Source organism: Astatotilapia calliptera, chromosome 23 (genome assembly GCF_964374335.1).
Source record: "Astatotilapia calliptera chromosome 23, fAstCal68.1, whole genome shotgun sequence".
NCBI lineage: Eukaryota > Metazoa > Chordata > Actinopteri > Cichliformes > Cichlidae > Astatotilapia > Astatotilapia calliptera.
In genome coordinates, this window is record NC_137443.1 from 46,784,050 (window position 1) to 46,809,740 (window position 25,691).

Consider the following 25,691-nt stretch of genomic DNA (forward strand, 5'->3'; position numbering starts at 1 on the left):
TACCATATCACCCTATTAGAGCACTTCACTCTCACTGCAGGCCTACTTGTTGTTCCTAGAGTATTTAAAAGTAGAATGGGAGGCAGAGCCTTCAGTTTTCAGGCCCCTCTTCTGTGGAACCAGCTTCCAGTTTGGATTCAGGAGACAGACACTATCTCTACTTTTAAAATTAGGCTTAAAACTTTCCTTTTTGCTAAAGCATATAGTTAGAGCTGGACCAGGTGACCCTGAATCCTCCCTTAGTTATGCTGCAATAGACGTAGGCTGCCGGGGGATTCCCATGATGCATTGAGTTTTTCCTTTCCAGTCACCTTTCTCACTCACTATGTGTTAACAGACCTCTCTGCATTGAATCATATCTGTTATTAACCTCTGTCTCTCTTCCACAGCATGTCTTTATCCTGTCTTCCTTCTCTCACCCCAACCAATCACAGCAGATGGCCTCGCCCCTCCCTGAGCCTGGTTCTGCCAGAGGTTTCTTCCTGTTAAAAGGGAGTTTTTCCTTCCCACTGTCACCAAAGTGCTGCTCATAGGGGGTCATATGATTGTTGGGTTTTTCTCTGTATCTATGAAGCGCCTTGAGGCGACTTTTGTTGTGATTTGGCGCTATATAAATAAAATTGAATTGAACAACAATCCCACATTCAAAGTCACCTTAGTCGCCTTTGTTCCCGATTTCTCCAGGACCAGGTAATCCTTGAAAACTGAAGAACCTCAACTAAATAAACACACAACAAACCCATCCATCAATCTCCTTCTGCTTATCTGGGGCTGGGTTGCAGGGTAGCAGCCTAAGCAGAGAAGCCCAGACCTCCCTCTCCCTGGCCACCTCCTCCAGCTTATCCAGGGGAACACCAAGGAGTTCCCAGGCCAACCGAGCGATACAACCTCTCCGGCGTGTCCTGAGTCTTCCCTGGGACATCCTCCTGGTGGGACATGCCTGGAACACCTCACCCAGGAGGCGCCCAAGAGGCATCCTCGTCAGATGCCTGAACCACCTCAACTGGCTCCACACAACAAACTTCCTTTTAGTTGTGTGTCCCCAAACACACTGCAAAAGAGTTCAGTTTTTTCACTCTTGGCTATCCTCTATCAGGACAGTAAGCAAACAGTTCACTTGATAAAATTTTATCAAGTGAAAAAAAGTGAACAAAAAGATGCTTTTTTTAAAGCGTGATTTATTTCTCTTTTTTTCATGACAACGGTACAGAAGACATGAAAGTACAGAGGGGACTGAAATCATCCATCATGACTGTGAGGGCAAGCAAGAGTACCAAATGGAGTAAAAGATATCGTATCAAAAATTTCAGTTTTATCATATATATATTTATATAGGACTAATAATTCTTCTTTTCTTTTTAACTATGCAAAGCAAGGAATGCCCTTTTTCCATTTATTGTGAGGGTTTCCTCAGGTACGGACAGCATTATCATTCAACCAAATAAGAATAAAAAAAAACAAACAAAAACAAAACAAAAGTCTGGACATGAGAGGCTGGGAGGGCGGGCGGGGAATTAGAGGCTTCCTGAAGTCCGGTCCGATGTGGCGTTAAGTCTCATTGTGGCGCGTCTGGGCATGCCCACAGGAGGTGGGGGGGCGGGGGTGGATTGTACTTTTTCAGGTTAGGGTCGGCCTCAGCGGGAGAAGGTCTTTCCACTGAAAACGTAAAGACAAAACAGTTTTTTGTCAGATGAGAACATGAACATCGGTCACATGTTCTGATAAAAATGAAGACAGAACCAGTGAACAGTGAGCGAGCCCGACTCTCTCCTGCCCTGGTAGGTACCTTAAAAAACAAGCTAAACACAACATTTATCCCTTATTTGTGTCACACATGCTGACTGCTGCCTCCAGCTTTGGATGTAAACAAGTTTCCAAGAAACGGAGTCAAGTTAAAAAAAAACAGTTCAACAAAAAGGACTGCACGTTGTAATCCTCAGCAATTTAAAAAAAGGACATATTTACAGGTTGTTGTTGGTGCATTTCCTGTTTGTATCGTGTTTTGGCAGGCCCTCTGAGAGCTACTGAAAGATTCCATTCATCTTTGTGCATACCTGAACATCAAAAACGATAGTGCTACACAAGTAACCCTATCATCACATCTAATCTGCCAATCATATAAGGGAATCTGTCGCATGCTTTCGTGTCATTGCGTGACATTAAAGGTGACTGACACTTGGATTTCAGTTTTGTGTTCACATCAACATTTTTTCCCCGTCAGTCGTCAACCTGAGATTCAACAGAAATGTTTATCAACTAACTGCCGAAGCAGCGAGTGGCACTCGTCCAGTCTTCCAATCGAATCGTTCCTATTTCGGTTACACATTAGCCTCGGTGCAAAGCCTCTCTGAGCTCACGCTGTATGTATGCGCACCTTTCAAACAGCAGAAAACTATGCAGGCAAACATGCTGCACACCTCAAAAACACACAGACTGAAAGATGAAAAAGGCGCTTTTATCTGGTAAAAACAGGAGTGCCGAGATAGTATCCCCAGCCTGAATCCGCCGCTTGTTTTGCCTTTTTTATAAGTTATCACGAACAAAGATGCTTCTGATTCCCGAACACATCCTTGTGCAAGATCTGAAATGCGCTAAAGCTGAAGATGAAGCCTTAAAGTGCAGGTGAGGTTGTGTTAAGTCAAATATAATCAGTTGAACTCCGTTTGACAGAAACAGGGAGGAGAGCAGAGGCTACTTACGAGATGGTCTTCATCTCCTTCTTCTCTGCGTCGGGTCGAGCGCGGTTCAGCACCTTGAGGAAGTCTGACGTCTTGGCTCTCATACGTGTGTGAATGTAGGCCTGCGGAAGAGACGGGACATGTGATTCAATGCCAATCGCAACCTTATGATGTTAAGTGTTTAGTCTCCAGTGTTGGCACATTTCCCCTGGTCGCAAGGCTGCGGGGCAGAGGAGGGGGATGCATGCTTTGCTCTGTGCTAATCGCTCGAGCGAAACTGCTCATGCTCGGAAAAAACAGCGGTTGTTTGTTTTCTACGTTTACATCATCGCATTTCTAACATTTAAGCCTATAAATACATCTGCCTCGTCAGCTCACTGTCTGAGACAAAGACAACCAACGTCCACATCTCTGAAATGTCAGTCATACAAAACATGCACTGATTAGGGGTTACAGGAAGCACGTTCGAGCAATCGTGCTTAAGCAAGTCTTGTTTCGTGGGTCGTCGCATCTACACAATCTCACCGACAGCGGGACTTTGTATTGTAGAGAAAGAAAAAGAGAGAAAAACCGCACTATCGCGGTGGAGGATTGTTTGTGGTTTTTAGCTTTCAGCTTTGGCAGGTGTGTTTACTGACTTGAGTTCACCTGTCAGGGCCCTTCAAACACAACCAAACAGCTCAGAAATAACACTGCAACGAACAAAACAAGCATTTATTACTTGGGACAAAGATCGGGCTGGATCAAGGATTAAAGCAAAGAAAGTAAAAAAAACAAAAGAAAACAACAACTTTTGTTGTGTAAAATTATTTGAAACCCGGAAAACTTTTACTATCAGTTTTCTCTGTGTATGATGTGCTGCCAAGTAAATAAAACCATCAAGTGTAGAGGAGTGACTGGCTGAGGTGAATTCACCTTGGAGCACTTTATGTGGTAGTGCAGGTAGTCCCTGAAGGTGTGGATGAGGTTGATGGTGTTGTCTCTGGCATTGGCATTGGTGTGACGCGGAAACAGGACTGAAAACACAAAGCAACAAATTAAAACCACTGCGTTAGCTGTGAAGTGACCAGCAAATGCGAGTCTTTGTTAAACTACAAACAAAGCACCGACCGAAAGTGATGTATCCGATGTTGTCCCCGACGGCGGCGTCTGTGTCCTTCAGCTCCAGAGGAGGCTCCCTGTGGCTGAAGAGCACCTGGGGAGCTGTGTGGCTGGCTCTCCGACCCTCTTTGAACTCCTACACACAGGAAAAATATGTTTGCAGCACTTTTTTAAAGCTTCTTTAATTATCAAAATGAAAAAAGAAAAAGAGAGAGGGCAATACAGTTGGAGTCAGTGGTCGGAATGACAGGAATTACAGGAATATGTTACATGAAAGCGCTCCACTCTGGTCCAGTAGGAGTCGGTAGTGCAAATTAAAGCCCCTTTTCCATTAGAACCTACTCGGATCGACTCGGCACAGTTCGCTACTGTTTTCAGGGTTTTCCATTCACTTGGAACCAGGTACTTTTAAAATATCTGCTCTGCAGAGGTTCCAAACAGGTACTAAAATGTGTCATCATCAGACCTCATGCCACTGATTGGCTGGTCAAAATTAAAACCGCCTTTTTTGAAACTCAGCAACAGAGGAAATGGGTATAAAAAAATAACGCAGTGATCCCTCAAGTCTGATAAATAGCCACAGACCAATCATAGAAGCACGTATATTCTTCCCTCGACGTCCATCCAAGTCGAGTCGTGGCGAGTCGATCCGAGTAGGTACGAATGGAAAAGGAGCTAAGCAAAGACAGTAGAAATCAGTAAATGTGGCCTCACACACACCTGCATGAAGACTTTGCCGATGATGACGTCGTCGTCGTCTTTGAACACTGTGCTGAACACCACCGTCACTCTGTCTTTCTTGGCCTCCAAATACCTGCAGCGACCACAAGTTATGTTGGCTTCCAGAGAAATGACAGGAACGAGGTCCGAAATACATCAATTTATTTTTGATATACTTTAAGACCTGTGCTGAAATGGCTAACAAATGTCTTTAACTCTTGCTTTCCTAAATGTTTCTCATGACACACTCACATGGACTCGTCCTCTCTGTAGTGGACCACGGCCCTCTTCTCGCCCTCTTTGCCTTCCTCCTGGAACTTGAAATATTTCTCAAACACTGAGGCAAAGCAGTTCCTCTTGAGCATGCCGGCCTGGTGGACAACCTCATCTTTGTTGGCTGGTAGAACGTCCAGGTCGTAGAGGAGAGACACGTTGTAGCCTGTAATATAATACATGTAGAGCTTTTATTTTTACAGTCGAGGAAAAAAAATAGCATCACGGCTCAGCTGATTTCTGAAACTTGCAGAAAAAAAGAGCTCAAAAAGACCTTACCCGCCTCTGGTGAAACCAGGAAGTTCCCATAGACCCTCTTGAGCAACTGGAATTAAAAATATGAACTTTATTTGTAACACACATCCGTATTGTGGTTTTTCAAGAGCTGCACTGCACAGAACAAATGTAGCACAACAGCAAAAGACAGATTACTCAATGGGCCTAAAAACAAAACAAAACACTGAATAATTACTCTGCTAATTGAAGAGTCTTGTTAGAGGCCCGACTCCAAAGGTGTGGCTTTAATAGCACAGAGGAGAAAAATTAAAAGTTGGAGGCTTTCTTTTAACCACTTTCAAAACAGATCTTTCATTTTCTTGGAAATCTTAGTAGTTTTCACATGTGGTGGGAATCCTGTGAGATCTAAGAGGACCTCTTCCAGCTCCATATTTTTAGACTTGATATCTAAGGTAGCTTTGCAAAAACAAAAAGAAACAAGAAGAAGAACTTTATTGGGATTTTGCAAAAACATGGCCTCTAACCATGTGGTGTGAACCTGTCCATCATTTTGGACGTTTGACAACCGTGGTGACAATGTAGGATCAAGTGAATAAGGTCCTGGTCACCCAGGCCTAGAGACTGGTCTGCAACCATCTGGCAACTACCCGCATAGTATTCTCTAACTGGTTTTAAGTGGTTTCTAGAAGTTGACGGGAGTTGGTGGGGAAAATAACTTTTAAAGACCCAATCAGGCAGGACTTCATGCTGGTCAATGATGCCTTGGCAACCGCCTGTCAATAGAAACGCTCAGTTCTTGACCGGTTAGCAAAAAACCTTCTTGTGACTGCCTTTGTCAGCTAGCGTACCGCTGTGGTCTGTATTTAAAGGGAAGTGATGGACTTTGAGCTGTAGTGATACTGTGAGCAGTGTGACGCTAACAGGAAATGGGAAAGGTCAACTTTCAGACTAAAAGTTGCACCTTCTGAAACATGTTGGCTGCAGTGCTGCAGCATAACTTTTACTTTAAAAAACAATGTTCTGTATTTCTAATTAGATTCAAGCTGTATCTTATCCACATCCTTTTCAATCTGAACTACCGCTGGGCCTGCAGTTAACAGATATTTGCAGACAAACATCAAAAACTACAGGCAACCAAAGCAATCGCTACATTTTTGATCCAGCGACAACAAGCAGCTTTAAAGAATCACTGCCAACCAGTGGGAGAACACACATTTTTCCCTAACAACTGGTGGCTCCATCACATAGAATATGGCATGTGCTAATGACGTCACATGAGAAACCTCAATATTAATATCTAAGAACGCAACATAAATTCATTAATAGATTTATGAACTCTAATATAAATGAAAGAGTACTTTTGGCAGCTTCCTCATGTCCCAAGACTTCTCACCACAGTGGACGCATCTACATACTGATATCAGGACTCGAGACGAGTATCAGAAGGAAACTAGCTTTTGACACAGGAGCCTGGGTTTGTGTCTCAATCCAAAGGAGAAAAATGGCCACTGAAGCTTTACGATTACTGCCGTAGAGTCAACGCTTGGATTGGTGTTTGGATGTTAAAATGTGATATAGCCACTTTTACTGACATCATACAGAGCTGAGAGTAGAAAACAAATGTTTGTAATAGTTTCTACCTCCTGGGAATTACTCATACATACACTGACTTGTTGAACATCCGGAATTTCATGTGTATAAGAGATAAGAGCGTGAGAGGTCCGTTTTAAGTATGTGGTTTACAACAGAGCAGAGAGGTGGCTAAACAAACTTGCCGCTCAATGAAAGACTTGTACTGTGACAGGAAGGAGGTGTGTGTGTTTCAAGGAGGTAATGAAAGGTCGGAGGCTCCTCTGTAATAGATGCCTGTCATTCAGGAATGAACAGAGCAATATGCAAATCAGACCAGTCTCCTCACAGGGGTCTGTTCTTTCTTCCTTGTACTTGCTCCCTTTAGGTCAAATTACTCGACATACCAACATCACATTTGATTTTGCTGCTATGTAGATGGTTTACAACTGTATTTACCCATGAAACAGCTATTCCATAAGAGGGCTAAGTTTCACATTGTTTGGTCCTCTAACAGAGCGGCTGATGGGTAACCTGGGCTTTTGAACTCCTTTTATTAAAACGCAGGTTAAGAACTTTAAGATAATCTTTGACAAATCAACGCAGCCAAGTCAAGAGAGCAGTTTGTTCCAAACTTTTTTGTGGTTATGCATGCCTTGTGTTCCACCCACAGACTGGACTGCTGTTTTGCGCTGCATACTGGAGTTGCTCAATCATATGCTGCGGCCAGATTACTGACTGGGACAAAACAAAACGTTTGCAGCCTGTGCTTGACAGAATCCAGAGTAAAGTGACACTGTTGGAGTTTAAAGCCTTAAATTATCTTGATAAGCTTCCTGATCACTTTTCACTATTAAGCAGTTGAAGCTTATTTCAAAGGGGGCTCGTGCCTTTGCTGTTATCACACCCAAACCCTGGGATCTCCTCACAAGTAATCTCAGACAAGCATCAACTGTGTCTTTAAATCTCAGCTGACGTTCTGCCAAGCTTTAGGAAACTGCAGTTTTCTGAAACTGTCATTGTGTTAATTCATGCAAACACTGAATGTGTGTAGCGCCTATTTAGTTTTTAGTGTGTGTGAGAATGAGCAAGTGGCTTAAAAAACAGCCCCTGCGCTGCTCATCCAAAAACTGTTTTCCAAACTGACTCGTCACAGGAAGAATAAAACGAATGTGCCACTATTCACACCGCTATTCCCAGCTTCAGGGAACGAGGAGGGGCGAAGCGGCTGGGCAGCAGCCAAGCCTTTCATACACAGTGGCTGCTGCTTGCAGTCAGCACTTCCTCGCCTGGGGTGAGTCACACACACACACTTCCTGTTTCTACTGAAAGCCTCAGCGGCTGCTTTCTTCCTTACATGGCAACAGAGCACTTGTGTAGGTTTGTGTGTGTTTGTGTGTGTGGAGGGAAATAATGACCTCATTCTACTTTTATTTTATATCTCAGATCGACTCACCATCATCAGGAATCAAATTCAGTAGCAGCCTTGCCTGAACCCATGGCTCTTTTTACAGTTTCACTTGCACTCGGGTTTATTATCACTGAAATCAAAGTGTGCAATGAAAGACACTTGCACGCACTGTCCCAGATTAACTCTCATGTACCAATCAGGGATCTGGTAGAAGAAAACTGAACAAAGCTAAGCATATTTCAATCAGATGCCACAAAAAACCAACCCAAAACCTCACGTTTGTTTTAGTGCTTTTCATTAAAATAATCATATATCGTGCTGAAGAACAAAGCAAAACTAAAGGTCCTTTATGTTCAAGCCTGGATGAAACTCGGGCACTTTTAGTGCGCTCAAGGATGAAACACCAACACAAAAAAATGCAAAACAAAGCAGCAGGTGCCATGACCACCCGGATTTACCCCCTTTAAAAGGAAACCAAAACATATTTTGCTTGGTTGTGCAGTTTTCTCCCTTAATCTGCCTTTGATCAGCTTCTATTCACTGCTTAGAATAACAGAGCATAAATGGACCAATGCACAGCACTGAATAATGCTGCATGTGTGTATCAAACGCCAGCACAGACATAAAAGGACACAGGCCTCTGAGTGACACCGAAGCGTGGTACAGACAGCAGCCAGCAGTGTGGTGGACGTTTATACCAGATTCTACCCACGTTTGCAGCTCGACATGCAGGGCTGGTTTATTGTGACACCACAGCATGTTAGAAGAAGTTTAAAGTCACATTAAAACAATATCACAATAATTGACTCATATTAAGCATAGCCGTAAAAAGGCGACTGAATAGAAAGAAGGTAACCCCCTTGTGACTGTACTTAAGCCTCGGTTCACAACTGCTTTTTCTTACTCTTGTGCCGAGCTGACATCATCGTGGATCGCCTTATATGGTCATCATAGCCACAGCCAAAGTCGAGTTTATAAGAAGTAGGTTCTGTTTGTAAAAACCCACATGAGGGACAGCTAAGCAGAAAAAAGGGGCTTTTAGAGAGCGTGGCTTAAAGAGACAGGACCTACAGTGTGTGGGTTCAGATAAAGGGTGAACTGAGGAGCTGCAGAAAGGACAGCTATAAGATGACCAATCATACAAAGCAGCTTTAGTCCCTGATTTAAACTATAGATGTGATAATAATAACTCTTTTAAGGTTATCCTTAATTGCACTTTCTGTATAACGAGAATGTTCTTGTGTTGTAGAGGATGTGAAACCAGCTATAATCAAGACTCTGCAAAGGCCTCTGTGTCATACATGCTAAATAAAAAAATCATCTGATTCTTTGTATTCAGGTTTTGAGAAACATTTTCCAGCCTCTCGCTCTCTTTTGTGTGTGTGTTTTACCTCGTCAGCTCCATGATCCTGCAGCTCCTTGTAGAACTTCAGAGAGATGCTGATCATCACTTTGGTCTTGTCCCCATTGGGGTTGGAGATGTGGTACAAGACGCCATCGAAGTCTGCAGCACACAGGCACAGAGTTAATACTAGCGGGGGAGAAATGCTCAACTTTAAATGAATTATAAAACCCATTTAAAAACAACTCGTGTTGACCAAAGCGCTGTACAAACATAAAACAGAAGACAAGGGAATGGATAAGAAATAAGTAAAATACATGCTAGTAGGCGCTAAACACATTCAGTCACAGCTGAAACAGGCACAGGAGACACGGTGAGCAACTCAGGAAAGACTCCAATGAACGCCTCGATCTTTTCATTCCTCACTTAGACAGACGAGACGTCTTAGTAATCTCAGTCCATGTTTTCAGATTCAACACTGATTACAGGAACATGTGCAATAAGCTGGCTGCATAATAGGAAACTGAAGACAACACCACCATCAGCACCACCCTTTAAATTTTGAAATAGGCGTGCACAAAAATGTGATTGTGTCTGATCAAATCCAAACATTACATTACAACCTTCTTCACAGCGGGTTACACAAAATACTGCACGACACAACACACACAGAAATCTATAAGCCATAATATGAACTACATTAAAGTCATTTAAAGAAATGTCATGCGACCCATCCAACACTGGCTCATATGATTTGGTTTCATTTAATTTGGAGAACAGCAAAAAGTTCCTTCCTTATCCAGACAGCAAAAAGGGCACACTGGTGATGACGACTCAACTCGGCTGAGAGAGCCACGTTATCGAAACTGTGTGTTAAAATCTAAACACTGATATTCAAATATAGTACAAACGGGGCAAAAATAGCACGCTGCTGCACGAGACACTCACCCGCAAACGTCACATCGACGGCCTCTGGTTTGGTTCTGTGAGGAGAAAAAGAAACAACATGAGGAGACCAGTTTGTTAAGCCCACAAAGCTGGAGTTCAATTTACCATCTTAAATAGCATCAAAACAAACAAAGAAACAATGAAGGTAGTGAGGAGGTTTAAGTAGACTTGATGGTTAAAAAGGGAACAAAAAGGGTCATCGCAGCATTCAAAGCCACGCACTGCAAACAAGCTAGCTAGCTATTGCTTTGTTTCCCGTTTGTTATAATTACTGCCACTAGATTCTTTATATTTGTATGATGAAAGATGATTAGAGCCCATCCAATGTAGGTTTTTAAGAATGATACTAATACCGATGTTTGGTGATTTAAAAAAAAAATGCAATAACATGGTTGAATTTGCAGACATTATTCTGCAAAAGGAGAAACAAAAAGAACTGCTAGTAGCAGTTGCAGCTGACCAAACTAAATCACTTCCTCTGATAAAACCATAAAAGCTCAACAGTATCTCTAGCTTTACAGCACGTGTAGAGTAGCTTAGTCAAGGGTGTTTTCACGGTAAGCTGGTTACCAGTTTGTGAAATACATGGATGGGGAGTTAATCAGAACTGACCCTCATTATTTCTTCTACATTATAATCTGAACAGGACCTGTTAGTTGCTGTTCAAGTTACAGTACTGTGCAATACTGGTATTACTCCAGCTGCCAGTCAAGGACTGGGACACAAATTAATTGCAAGATGAAGCCGTGCGCTTGCTAAAATGCAAAACATTTAAATGTTTTATGTAATGACGTCATGATGGAGTCACAGCTTTAATGAATCATCTCGACACGACAGCTTAAAAAACAAACAAACAATATAAGCAATGCCTGGGGAATGCACAGTAGCAAATCAACAGTGTAAAGGTGGATGCTGCAGCGACTTGTCCACACGCTCATGCTCTGAGGAGCTGCAGCTGCTGGCTGTGCAGAGCAGACTTGACTCAGCCTGACTACAGGAATGCGGAAGCAGGAGAAAAAGCGAGAGAGATGGGCGATGGTTGGCTATCATTTAGCCACTAAAAGCTTTATGTACTGCCGCGGAAGGCAAATAAATGGTCTTTATTAAGTGAAAACACCGCGGGCATATAATCTGATCTGCCGTGGTGGAGTGACACCGGAAATGAGAAGATAGTTTGCCTTGACAAACCTGTTGTGTCCGAAAAAAAGAAATAAAGTCCTCACTTCATATAAAAATATATACTATATTTATAAAAATAGTTTTTATAGGCGGTTTGTGATTTTACATATGATGTTATCAACCAGTGTGGACTAGCTTAATCTTTTTTTTTTTTTAAAACCTTATAAATTAGCTTTATTCCCGCTAGCTCCCTTAAGGCTATGTAACCTTTTAAAAATATTTGCTTCGTATTTATTGGCAGCGCAGTGTAAATATAACCTAAGTATCTATTGTGTGCTTTGTTGTTTTATCTCCAAGGTATGTGGGAGAACCGCCAGGGGAGATTAAATTCAATGGGGTTACAATTTTTGGCACAACACCGCCCGTGCAGACACACCCCGGCTCGTCGAGGCAGAGCAACAAGCTAACTCTATGTGTATTTCGGCACTTTAAAAAAAATCAATACTCTTTAGACCACATAGCTTAACTTTGTTGAACCTGCTGTACCCGATCTCCCCCGTTTCTTTAAATGAAGCCATCATCTTCTGTAAGAAGCTAAAGGGGAAGCTAGCGGTGCTAGCCAGGTGTAGCGATGATTTCTCACCCGTTGGATGCGCCGTCGAACTTGAGCGTCAGCGTCTCCTCGATAATGCGGTTATTAATTTCTAACAGGATCATCGCAGCGGACGCCGGTGTCGAGGAAAAGGGGGGATAAGCGGTGTTGTTTGGTGGGGTTCACCTCTTTGTGTCAAATTCTGCAAATTTTTTCCTGCCCTGACAGACCCGACCGCTTCCGTCGAGGCTACTTCCGCCCGCAACTTCCGCGTATTTTACTCGCAGGGCCCAAATAAGACTGGGGCGTCTAAAATAATGCCTGTAATAAATTCGTAATGACAGTACTGCGGCGACCTCTAAGGAATCAGCTAAAAGAAGACGAAAAAAGAAAAGAAAACAAATAGACTACATTACTCTAAAGACTTATTTAAATAGGGAAACCTGATGTGAAAATGAAGTAACCTGAGATTAAGTGAATTGAGTGTGGGGAAAGCACACAAATTACTTAGAAAAGGCCCTATACTCAGCAAGGCAATAATGCTTCTAAGTTGAATATGAATAATGTTTCTCAAAACACACTCACACATATTATGTTACATGACCAGTCTGATAACCATTTACAAGCTTAGTTGGAAAAGGAAAAAAAGGTGTGGTTTCTTAAAAAGTCTGAAAACAAAGTGAGCCATTGTTTTCTGGTTTAGAGAAGCTGTGACTTCTCCATCTAACTACAAATGAAACATGCAGTATTGCACATCTTGCGCCGCCCCTCATTTCTTTAAATTTTGTTAGGCAAATGTGAAACATGTGCAGCAGTCCTTTTTTTTTTAACATGCACACATAGATAAATACATAAATAGAAATGCGGTATGTAATGTAAAAACAAAGCTTGTAGAATTATAAGTATAACTCTGCAATGATACTAATAATAACAAGAAATCGTTAAATTGGTGTGATCATCTTTATTCTCCATCACAGCCTGAGTTCTCTTAGTCAAGCCTGCTTATTATTTCTTTAAGGACATGGCTTTCAGATTCAGTTCATCTGCTATAGATAGATTTTTTTCTTTTGTCTTCCACCTGCCCAGTTTCCTCAAATTTCTTAAGGACACACTGCGCATCATGTAGAGATGCCAAGTCAAGTCGTTGGCAAATAGCTATTTGGCAGCCACCTCTCTGCAAACAAACAGAAAGCTTTGCTCTGGAAATGATCAGGTACAATTATTCAAATTCAAATTTTATTTGTCACGTACACAGTCATACACAGTACGATATGCAGTGAAATGCTTAGACAACTGCTCGTGACCTAAAGAAAAAAAAAAAAGGAAAAGGCTATGAATAAGATAGGAAATAAATATGAAAAATTATAAAGGGTGAATTTAACTAGGAAGGAATAAGATAAAATATATAAATTAAAGTTGAAAATAAAATAACTGTACAACAAAATACACAATACACAGTATAGAACTATATACGAATGTATGAAGAAATATAAATAAATATATACACAATAACAGCAGCTGTACAAGTATTAACTGGAAATGAAGAATATAGTGACCAGTGTTGTGCAATCCACATTATGTCCTGTGCAGTGCAAATATGCTTAAAGTGATTTAAGTGATGAAGTGAAAACAATGTCCAGAATGTCCAGTGTGTGTGTAAGAACTATATGTGTGGGTCAGTACTGTGTGGTGGTGTGATTGAGAGACCGTATCGCCTGCGGGAAGAAGCAAAAATAATGTCAAAACACAAATATGTGTTACATGTTTCTGATGTGCTAAAAGTTTTGATATGAGCATGAATCCTCTGTTTGGAGATTATAAATCATCAGGTCATCAATATTCTCAACTGTTTATCCAAATCAGGGCTTTCATTTAGTTCGACTTTTATGTAAATCAACATTATTAAATCTATCATCGGTATAAGAGAGGAAAACATTTTAGTACTGTAATAAAGCTCATACGTTAACAATGTTGTTATAAATACATTAAAAATACATTAAATATCTTATAACACCTTGTACCTGGCGGGATTACCAAGTTAACTTCCCCAACAATGTTAATCGCTCATACAGACACTGTTATTGGCAAAACAGTCTAAATTCCTGAATGCAACCCCTGCTGTTTATGCTGTTAGACATTTTCTGCTTAACTGGCAGCATGAACGGTATTCCGCGATTTCTTGTCAGGGTCTTGTCAGTGATCTGGTGTCTGTCACCATGATGCTGCTGGTACCCACTTCCCCCAGACCAACTGGTTTGGTCATGTCAAAACATTTTCATTTTTCATTTTGGATTTTTTGTTAAATTTCCTCACAGAGGACTTTTGCTCGCATTGTTAGAGATCACACTCAACGGGATTACAAGGAAACTGGACTCTTCAGTCTGACCTCCATGTAAGGCACTTGGTGAGTACAGTGCTGCTTTTCTTGGTTAAAGATGTAACTATGTACAATTCATTCTAAAGTTTGAATGTAATAATCAAATGTGCTTGGGTTGGGTGATCAAACCCCCCAAAACAAACAAAAACAACCCAAACACTTGATGTGTGGTTATTTTTATATTTTTGCTGATAAATAAAATGTACTCTCCAGCACAAACCTGTGTAGCCAGTCGTAAAGCAAACTTGGTGTTGGTGTAATTAAAAGATATGGTAAACGAACCATCAGTAGCTGCCAAGCCTGACATCTTTAGAGCAATACAATAGAACAATACAATTAATAAGAAAGAACCATATAAAGATGAAAAGAAGCAAAACAGGAAACCTGGTATGTAGAAGCAGATAATGACTCCCTCTGACTAACCATATAGTTATACAGTATTCAGGGTTTTTGATTTTTGATTGGCACAGATTTTTATCCCGGCTCTCCCTCCTGACACAGTCTCCACAGGAATTTTCGAGCTTTTCCACAAATACCTACTCCTACCAGTCCCACCCTGGTCTTGAGCCGGGGCTTAACGTGCTAATTTACATATATTATTACTGAACTTGTATTAATCACGGAGCCACTTAATTACCAGACAAATCTTTCATCAAACAGTGAGATATCTTATGGAGTTATTTTCAGTGGGGTTTACACTATTATACATTTCATAAGACAAACCATAATTTGGGAGATATTTTACAATGAAAGATGTTGAGACTGGATTTTACTACATTGATGAGAAAATCCATAAAAATGCAATGAAATGCATGATTTTACAGAAAACGTATTTAAACCATATTTGTGTTTTTACAGATTGATGAATCTGTATTTTCTAACCATTTACCTATTTATGTTCACATCTTTTTACATTTTTTATACAGTGTTAATACATTTTAAGATGATTAAACACCTGTAACTTAAAAAATAGTAAAGTTTCTGATCAGTCATAACTTAGGCTTTAAATATGTGCTGATAAATAAAATAAAAGCATATATGTAATAGTTAGCTATAGTTAAACCTTTACATAAGTACACAAATTATTGAAGAAAAAAGGCAAATGTAAAAACAAACAAACAAAAAAACAACCTTCACTTTCAAATTTTCATTGTCATTTTTTTTTTATATTTTATTGTTGCTCATATGATTTATTTTACATATAAAACTTCAGTTAAGTTTCTTGTGTTTTCTATAAGGTTTTATATTGTAATAGAATGCTGCCAGTTTATTATAAACGTGCATAACATTGTGGAGACAAACCTTTCGTGACCCTGCATGTTGCTCTTGTGACTTTCTGAATAACTTGTTTGGCTGCGCCAGTTCTCCTGAACAGAAACTGATAGGGTTAAAATGCATTAAAAAAATAGCGAGCGTGCCAGGTGTTATTTTCAGTGTGTCACTGAGGAAACAAGACGCTGCTGAATTTGCATTAGCAGCGATCTGATCTTTGCATTAACGATGTGCCTTTTGTGCATTTTGCTTCCTCATTTTTTGCACAATTCGCTTTCTCTTTGCAGAATGAGCAGTCCCATCTTGGGGCAAACGTGTGCATCATCATTATGTGACAGACACATAAATCAAGCAGTGATCCAAGTTATAGTTAGACAAGAAATGATGGCCTCCTTCTTTACATGTTAGAAAAGGCAAAATCATTTTGAAAACAGTGTCTGTTTAATAGTTTTCCAGTATTATATTCTTAAACTAATGATACTGAAAATAGAAAAGCTCGGGTGATTTGATTACATGAAAAACAGATAATTTACATGGAAAAGGGAAGTTATCACACTTTAAAATCCATAACATTAGAATTAGGGGTTTTAGAAATCAGACATCTGAGGTGTGATGGTTTCTTTGCTGTTCACGTGTGTGGTGTCGTGGTTATTGACACCTCTGAGTCTGGCCAGCAATCAAAAAAAAATCTAAATTATTGAAACTATATCTTTTACTGAAACTTAATTACAGGTGGAAGAGTACCAGTTACTTTTCTAAAGAAGATAAAAGTAAAAAAGTCGGGCATGCAGAGATAAGAGCGGTTTGCCCGGCCACAGTAACTATAGAAATATTTGGCACAAACCCCAGGCAGCTTTCTGAAGAAACCCATGTCAGCTGTGAAGCACGGGGGTGAGAATGTAGCCCACAACAATGGCAAAGTCAAAACTGTAAAGATAACCACTCTGCAGTATTATGGAGAAGGACCCTAGCAACCCACGCACGGCATGTTGTGATTACATAGAACTGAAGGTGGTGACGTGGCCTTGTAAAGGAAAAAAAGTTATTTGAGTCTCTTTGACATTGAGTGGACGGATATAAAGATATAAAACAAGCTGTGCATGCAAGAAAACCTCATAACATCTAAAGTAATATTTCACAAAACCTCATGGAGGGAATTTTAGAGATTGGTGAACAGTTATGAAAAACACCCAAGAAGAACATGTTTCAGATAAAGGTTGCAATAGTACCTTCAGACTTTGTCCACATAGGAAAATGCATCTATTCATCTATTATTAAAAAACAGACTTTGCTGAATTGAGTCAAAGTCAATTTAAAGTGTTTAACTTCCTGACACATTAGCTCACTTTTAAAATCTCCTATTTGAGATGAGTTGGAATTTTCTTTTAGTATGTATTTTTTTAAAAAGTAAGTATAAAAATTGGTATTTAAAAGATGTCCTCGTTAAGGAAAACACAAAGTATGAAAGAGTTTACTGAGCACAAAATGCAAAGAAAGTCACTGTAAGGTCCCCCATATGAAAACACAGGACATACCCGACTTCAGAGGATACCCGGGTACACAAAAAGAGATGAACAGAAGTGAATTTGCTTTGTCTATGAAAGAAACTGCAATAACTAAAAAGAAGAAATAGTCTCTGAAATAAAAAATAAGAGGAAGAACAATCTGTTGTCATTGTTTCAAACATATCCTTTCCAAGGTGCATTCAGTGTTTTGTTGTCTGAAATACCACCAATTTCCCCGGTTTGTACAGACATTTTCACACAAAAACAAATACGCAAAAGCAAAAACCTGGTGTTGTGTCTGTAAGATAACCATCTGTTACATCAGGGTTAACACATATATGCACATAGAGATGAATGGAATCCCTGAATCACCCAGATGAGACACACCCCCTTCAGTTGTTTTGTATGCTGGAATCAGGCTGTTTCTTTCACTTGGTCTTGCACAAAGCTCTTGTCTACTTGTAAAAATGCTTCTGACACGGTAAACAAAATTCCACACAGGTTCCTCAAAGACAGTAAAACTGAAACTGCGTTCGTTGGCTACAGTTGCAAATCAGGTATGAACAGAGAATGGATGGCTCCTAAAAATAGAAGGAAATTCATTCCTTATCTGAAGTTAATGACAATTTTTCCATTAACTTGCACGACAGAAACCATCTTAGAGGGGGAAAAGATGTTTTCACAAATAAATATCTGTTTTTATATTTTTAAAAATCTATAACTTTGCTTGTTGACTGGCTAATTTGGCATTAGGTCAAGTTAGTTAAGGCAGAACTTGGGAAACAGACACAAACGGCTCCTCACAAACCAACTCCACGTGGGCCTCGTTTTTCTTCATTTAAAAAAAACAAAAAACAATGAATTAATTGCATGAACTGCTGCACACTTTCATTTTTTTAAGATACTAGAAAAGGAGTAAGCAAGGGACAGAAGATGGTTGCAGTTATATTGTTATATATTGTTATATCCCCCTGAAGGCAGGGGAATGCAGTTGGTTCCATTTGTTTGTCTGTTTGTTTGCAGTCTAGTGTCCACAGGTTTCAAAAACATTATTTTCACATTTTGTGTGGTGACAGATAACAGCAACAGCTAATTTCATTTTGGTGAAAATTGAGTCAATGTCAAAATCAAGTTCAAGGTCAGACCAAATGTAAAAGTTGGTAAAAAAAAAAGAAAAACGTTCACTCTAAATTTAAACTTTTATGCAAAATATTTTATGGATAATCTTCAAACATCATAACAAGGTACTAAAGTTGACCTTGAAAAATTTGTTCAATAAACCATATTGATTAATTCATCACAGGAAAGGGCATCGAGAGAGCTCTACAGCACACTTTTTAATTTTAATACATCGCTACAACGTCACTACGATGCGTCTTTTACTACAATGTCACAATGCCATAACAAGCCGATGTCATCACGCTGTAATTAAAACATCATAAAACATAACGTTTTTTTAAAATAAAAAGGAATAAATAAAAACATTTTTTCAGCTGGACTCATTAAATAAAGGAGCATATAATATCACACTAATTCAGCATTACAAACAGCACAATCAGTTAAACATACAATATACAACATACACAATATAAAATAAAGTGCAGCTCGCACTCTTATACTCTTATGGTATTTTTGAGAATCATGAACATTTCTTTTTTCAGTTTTCAATCAATCATTCATCTTAGTTTTTGATATGATAATGATAATATCATAAAGAGCATAAAAAATAAATAAAAAAATTATAATGCAGAACAAAACTGACTGTCAGGAAGGTGAAAACAAACTGATGATTCAAAGTGAAAGCAATCCGCAGGGAAATATAAAAAACATCAACAACCCCGTCCCAATCCAGACATTCACAATTTACATTCTAAATGTTTCTCTGTGCTAATTTAGAAACAAACTCATTATGAGAGGTACTTAAATCTATTGTCTGTAGCTGCCGGCATTAGCACTTGAAGGAATGTTGATGGCAGTCTGCTGAAAAGAAAATCTGACTTCGCTGGAAAAAGACAAAAAGAACCGAGGTGTCAGTCAGGCATTTGGCAAAAACACCAAAGTCTTCCTGGGAACCTGAGTTCCCAAGAAGCCAGAGCTGTGTGTCAAATTTCACACTGATGTTTACGTCTTTTAATGTGTGTGTGAATGGGTGGATGACTGGTTGTGTAAAGCGCTTTGGGGTCCTTAGGGACTAGTAAAAGCTCTATACAAATACAGGCCATTTACCATTTTTATGAAAAGCAATGCAAATTGCAAAGTTCGACCTGTACAGGTGCGAGCAGTTGGCACAACAAACATGCTGAATGCAGACTTACAGGGCTAGTTGGACATTTTCAAATATCATTGTTACTATGTTTGACTGTCTATAAGTATAATATTATAGATACGTGAAATATGTGTTTTTAGCAGAGGAATTCAGTTCATTTTTACTGATTGTTTTTTTATCACAAGCTAAAGAAAGCAGAAGAATCTAAACTGAAACTAAACTACAAAAGCATCTCCTTTTACCCTCATGTCTCTGTAGTCATTTAACCGTAACACTGCAAACACTTGATCAGTTGAACTCCAGGTGTGACGCACACACACACACACACACACACACACACACACACACACACACACACACACACACACACACACACACACACACACACTGTTGACCCAAACTTTGTTTGCTAAACTAACATTAAATTAAAAACAGGCCATTCTAGTTAGGGGACAGTTGTGCTTCCTGGCACCGTGACGATAATGTAATTGAGTGAGGTTGAGCTTATGTTCTCAAACAGATGGAGCCTACCGGCTGGTTATTGTGTGCTTTCCCTCTGACAGCCTGAAATGATTCATGGAGCTGAAGAAGAGGAGTTTTTTATATATACTTGAGCATGACGGGCTGTCATGGAGGCACTTTGGTCCCCTATCGTTAGATGTATGATTTTCATTTTTCCTCTTCGTACTCATTGGTGTTTGACACAACATGTATAACAATGCTCGCCTAGAAGTTCTCGTGAAAATAGCTGAAATAGCGATGCATGTGCATAAACATGTAGCCCACCTGTCAACTACCATTACCTAACAGCAGCCACAGTGTGAGAAATGAGTGAAAGGAAAACAGGACTTTTGAAATAACATGTCAGTGTTTCATTTCCAGAAAGTGACACAGCTGATATCCTAACCCACTGATTTGTGAAACACCTTATAGCTGATTACCCAACGAATTCCTGTAGTCAGTATTAGTGTGACATAAAGATGTTTTAAGGACAGAAAGGAAAAAAAATCTTTCTTTGATAATTATCAGCAAGTTTACAAAATGTGAGTGTCTGATTGAGCATGTGAGCCTTTTTCCTTTTTCTTCACAGATACGATGGCATTAAAAATGGAGGAAATGAGCACGGTGGGATTTTTTTTCTTCAGCGATGTGGAAATGGAAAAAAGCCCCATCAATTTTCAAAATAAAGTTTTCCTGTAACACTTTGTATTTGGGTGACGGATGATTGGGCTCCAGAGAAGAAGAAAAAAAGAAGAAGAAACTAGCGTGAGACAAAAAACAGTAAATGACACACAACAAAACACAACATGGAAAAAAGTCACAGAAGTAAACTGCTCTCAGTCATCACCCTTTGATTTAGTTGGATCATCTTATATTTATTTCATTCTTCTGCTTTTATTCTGTTGTTTTAACAGACAATCTTATGATCTACTGAATTGCTTTAATATGCACTCACCAACCACTTTATTAGGCACACCTTACTACTCATTTCTTCATGGTTCAGCGAGCTGCTGGAAATACTCCTCAGAGATTTTGGTCCATATCGTTGGGACAGACACAGCTGCTGCAGATTTGTCCATGACGTGACTCTCCTGTTCCACCACATAGTCTGCTTTGTTGGATTGACATCTGGTGACTGTGGAGGCCGTCTGAGTGAACTCGCTGTCATTTTCAAGAAACCAGTTTGAGATGATTTGAGCTTTTTCATGTGGTGTGTTATCCATCAGATGATGAGTACAGTGTGGTCATAAAGTAACACTATTACACCACCAGCAGCTTAAACCATTGATGCAAGTCAAGATGGATCCATGCTTCTAGGTTGTTTACACCAAATGCTGACCTGATCATCTGAATGTCGCAGGAGAAATTAAGATCGACCAAGCAGTCGCCAAATTTTGATGAGCCCATACTAAATATAGTCTCAGTTCTGAGTTGTTCGCCATCGTTAGTGGTGCGCTGTGATCTTCTGCTGCTCGACGTGTCGTGTGCTCGGAGATGCTCTTCTGCATTCCTTGTTTGGAACGAGTGGTGGTTTAAGTCGCCTTCCTCGCAGCAAGCTGCCTGCTCTCTTCTGAGCTTTGGCAAAAGCGATTCGTCTTCGCCCAGAGAACTGACGCTCACTGAATATTTTCTCTGTTCACTTATTCACTTATTCGGTAACCTCTGATTGGCTGATCTGATATTTGCTTTACCCATGTTAATGAGCAGTTGAACAGGTGTTCTTAATAATCTGAGTGTCATAGTTTGCTAATTAGAGCTTCTTTAATATATTTAACTGATTAATACATTTACATTATAATGGGATTATCAGTTAGCAGCTTATTCCTGTTTTTCATATAGCTCAACGACCAAACAGGTGAGCTTCACTTATGCCTGATACCTTGTGATTAAATGAACACAAATAAATTCATGAACTACCAGCCTGTCTCATGTGTGGTTTTTTTAACCAGTTCACCATCTTTTCAGACCGCAGTTCCCCTCTGGTACAAAGAGTGTGAAAAGTCACAGATGTTAATAATTACCTGAAGAGAGTTGTTGCTGCTGTAAACTGTCACCGTGAGCAATCACTGTGCACAAACTGGAGAATTCATTTTATATTTGCGTCTGTGCTCTAAGTATGTGTCGCAACGTCTTCATTTAAAGACATTTCAAAAACATGTGATGACACAAGCTGTATGCTGTGTGCTGTAACACATGGGGGAAGGAGACAGGACATTGGGTCAGTGCTGCGCAAAATCCCCAAATTGTATCATGTTTAAAGAGTTGCTCTTGAACATCAGACTCATTTGGGTGCCCAGCCTTTGTCATCTTTAGAGGTGAGTGTCTGATTTAATACATTCTTCTTATATAGATGGGTACACATGAAAAAATGAATAAAAGGGCAGAATTAAAGTGATAAACTGGGACTTTTTATATATAAAATTACATCATATATACCAAATATCATACCAGAAAAAATGACCAAAGACTTTTAAGCTACGAAACATATTTTAAGCCTTCCACTTAGGAGCTGATACAATAATCGTAGCTTATATTAAACAGATATTTCTCTGTAATCTAATTACTGAGTCACTGTATCAGTGTTTCCTAATTGTGCTGCATCTTATTTAACTTTGAGTCTTATTTTCATTGGACAGTCACGCTATGTACAATAGTACAACAAAATTGGAGTACTGAAAGCAAATTATAATAAATAAATACCACATATAGAGAATAAAATATATATATATATGTGAAAAAATAAAACGAGTTAATCAGATCAGGTCAGGCACTTCTCTGGAGGTTATAATTTATTAAAGATGTTCTTTAAACTGTCACAGTGGTAGCTGTTTAGTTCAGCACAAGTTTGATTTAAAGCTACGAAAGGCAACTTTTGCAACCACAAATTATACCATTTTTACAAGTCAAAAAAAATTAACTTATGTCCATACACTTCCTGTGTTTGCATAGTGTTGGTAGTGCACTAATATCATTCTGTTTCCCATCTACAGCCATGTCATTTGTCTATGTCTTTGAAGACAGTTACTTTGAAAATGACTCCATTGTCAATGGGTCCAATGCATCCAGCACATACACTCCAGATCTAGATACCTTAGAATGTGGATACAAACCAATGGAACCTTCAGCAGCTATTATCCTATGTAAAATCCTCATAGGCATCTTCTTACTGGCTATACCAGGAAACATGCTGGTAGGATGGGTGATCAGGACCAGCCAACAAACTCTGACTCCATCAGATGTGTACCTGTTCCACCTGACCATAGCAGACGGACTGATGGCTCTGACGCTCCCGTTCTTTGCTGTAGCACTGATCCAAGGATGGATCTTTGGAGACTTCCTGTGTAAATTCCTCAACCTCGTCATGGATGCAAACTTCTACACCAGCATCATCTTCCTTGCCTGTATTAGCATCGATCGTTACCTTGTGATTGTGCACGCCAGGGAGACACTCAAGAGCCGTCAGAGGATGTGCAGCAAAATGCTCTGCACAGCGGTGTGGGCCCTCGGTTGTGCCCTCGCTCTTCCTGCTCTTTTTAAACATGTCAATAAGAAGATGATTTGCTCTGTGAGCTATGACATCGGCAGCTCCACCGTATGGCGGATCGCCACTCGGGGCTTCATTCATATTTTTGGCTTTTTGGTCCCTGCGATTGTCATGATCTCCTGCTACAGCATCACTGTTGCACGGCTGCTGCTCACTCGTGGTTTCCAGAAGCACCGAGCCATGCGGGTGATCATAACCGTGGTGATTGCATTTCTGCTCTGCTGGACACCATACCAAATAACCATCATGGTAGACATACTGCTGAGGGCTAATGTAGTACAGTTCAACTGCGCTATGAGGAGGTCGGTGAGCACAGCGGTGGTTGCAACCCACTGCCTGGCTCTGCTGCACAGCTGCATCAACCCTTTCCTCTACGCCTTCGTGGGAGAGAAATTCAGGAAGAAGATGAAACTGCTTCTTCATAGAAAGCTCAGACAGGAAAGGATGTCAGGGTCAAGGTTCAGCAGGTCAACATCTCAGACCTCAGAGGGCATTGGAACAGTTCTCTGAGCGCTGGGTGAATTTTTTTTATCTCAAGACTTCTAGAAAACAAACTGCTTTTAAATATATAAAAGAAGGAAATATTGGTCGTTTTAATTTGTCTAGTTGTCCAAAGTTTAGTTATTAGAGTAAATCCTCTCTGCACCATTTAATACATGTTAATGCCACCGAATTTGCACCAAAATCATGGACTGAATAGCAAACATGGCCACCAGTCGAATCTGCGCTCCATTAAAAAAAATGCAAGAGCCATATTTTTTTTATTTGGCTCATGTAAACTATTTAAAGTCTTATGTAGGGGAATTTGGACCTGATGATGTCATCTTACAGCTGTAAATATCTTTTATTTCCATTTCCTGACTTATTTTTTTTTTTAGGTTTTTTTTTATTGCTTCTGTTCTTTTTTATATTGAACTTAAAAAAAATCTTAACTTACCTTTAATGTATCTAGTCTTGTTTGCCCTCACAGTTTAGATTTCAGATTTGAATGACTTCCTGCTTTTGCTTGTTTGCCAAATCATGTTGGAAACTATTTGTTTTTAAAGGTGCTGTATGAATAAAACTGTTATTACTATCATGTGCGAGCAGCTGGAAAGAGGATTAAATACATATTCAGGAAATAAAATGCAGCTTTTTATGACAACTGGTTTTTAATTGACTAACATTTTTATCTATTAGCTACTATTGTTACGCACAATCAACTAAACCAACTGCGACTTATGGTAGATGGTAGATTACTTATAAGGGTTTAAAATAAGATGAATAATTACAAAGTCCAGGTCTCTTTTCTCTTGCTGCAGGGTAGTGTGGATATTGTGTATTATTTAAATGTCCTTGTCCAGATTTCATATTACGTTTACGTGCTGCATTGCTGCCATCTAATGGACTCACTTTGGTAATAAGGAATTTCCTCTACCTGGATCAAGTTCATGTTCATTTTTACACACAACTGAATTCTGTGTCATTCTGTTTCAAATCAAATTAAATCTACTTGTTACAACTTGTATAAACATTTTATGGTATAAAGTTTGAACATATATAAAAAGTTTTCAAGATATATATTTTTCAAAAAGGCCCATTAAAGCACGTTGAATGTATATATACATGCATATATATACAGGGAGTGCAGAATTATTAGGCAAATGAGTATTTTGTCCACATCATCCTCTTCATGTATGTTGTCTTACTCCAAGCTGTATAGCAGGGGTGTCAAACTCAAATACACAGTGGGCCAAAATTCAAAACTGGAACAAAGTCGCGGGCTAACGTTAATATTTATTGGAAAAAAAAATCTTCCTCCAGATATAAGAATGAATCTTTTCTTATGGACTCAAACAAGTTTTGCTGAAAAACTGAATATGGAACAAGCAAAGCTTAATACTAAACAATATATATATAATAGCAGTAGGCCAGCTCTAATAGTAATTGGGTATGGCTTCGTGGGCCAAATGTAATTAGGCTGTGGGCCAAATTCGGCCCGCGGGCCAGAGTTTGACACCTATGCTGTATAGGCTGGAAAGCCTACTGCCAATTAAGCATATTAGGTGATGTGCATCTCTGTAATGAGAAGGGGTGTGGTCTAATGACATCAACACCCTATATCAGGTGTGCATAATTATTAGGCAACGTCCTTTCCTTTGGCAAAATGGGTCAAAAGAAGGACTTGACAGGCTCAGAAAAGTCAAAAATAGTGAGATATCTTGCAGAGGGATGCAGCAGTCTCAAAATTGCAAAG

General features: G+C 39.6%; 2 protein-coding genes across 3 annotated transcripts; one reads left to right on the forward strand and one right to left on the reverse strand.

The window, feature by feature from the left end:
• Positions 1 to 1,344: 1,344 nt before the first annotated feature.
• On the reverse strand, positions 1,345 to 12,282 carry arpc2 (actin related protein 2/3 complex, subunit 2). Its single transcript, XM_080296855.1, has 10 exons — positions 12,042 to 12,282; positions 10,280 to 10,314; positions 9,381 to 9,493; positions 5,052 to 5,097; positions 4,752 to 4,938; positions 4,500 to 4,593; positions 3,789 to 3,915; positions 3,594 to 3,694; positions 2,700 to 2,800; positions 1,345 to 1,656 (listed from the first exon to the last, which is right to left on the reverse strand). Exons 1-10 carry the CDS (start codon positions 12,113 to 12,115, stop codon positions 1,635 to 1,637), a joined length of 900 nt encoding a protein of 299 aa, XP_080152981.1. The 5' UTR covers positions 12,116 to 12,282; the 3' UTR covers positions 1,345 to 1,634.
• Positions 12,283 to 14,151: 1,869 nt separating this feature from the next.
• Positions 14,152 to 25,001, forward strand: LOC113015839 (C-X-C chemokine receptor type 2-like). Of its 2 annotated transcripts, none has more exons than XM_080296858.1 (3): positions 14,152 to 14,394; positions 20,501 to 22,226; positions 22,902 to 25,001. In XM_080296858.1, the coding sequence occupies exon 3, from the start codon at positions 22,904 to 22,906 to the stop codon at positions 23,963 to 23,965; it is 1,062 nt and encodes a 353-aa protein (XP_080152984.1). In that variant the 5' UTR covers positions 14,152 to 14,394; positions 20,501 to 22,226; positions 22,902 to 22,903; the 3' UTR covers positions 23,966 to 25,001. The 2 variants fall into 2 exon arrangements, with proteins under 2 accessions (XP_080152984.1, XP_080152983.1); XM_080296857.1 differs by having other exon boundaries at positions 14,152 to 14,382.
• Positions 25,002 to 25,691: the final 690 nt, after the last annotated feature.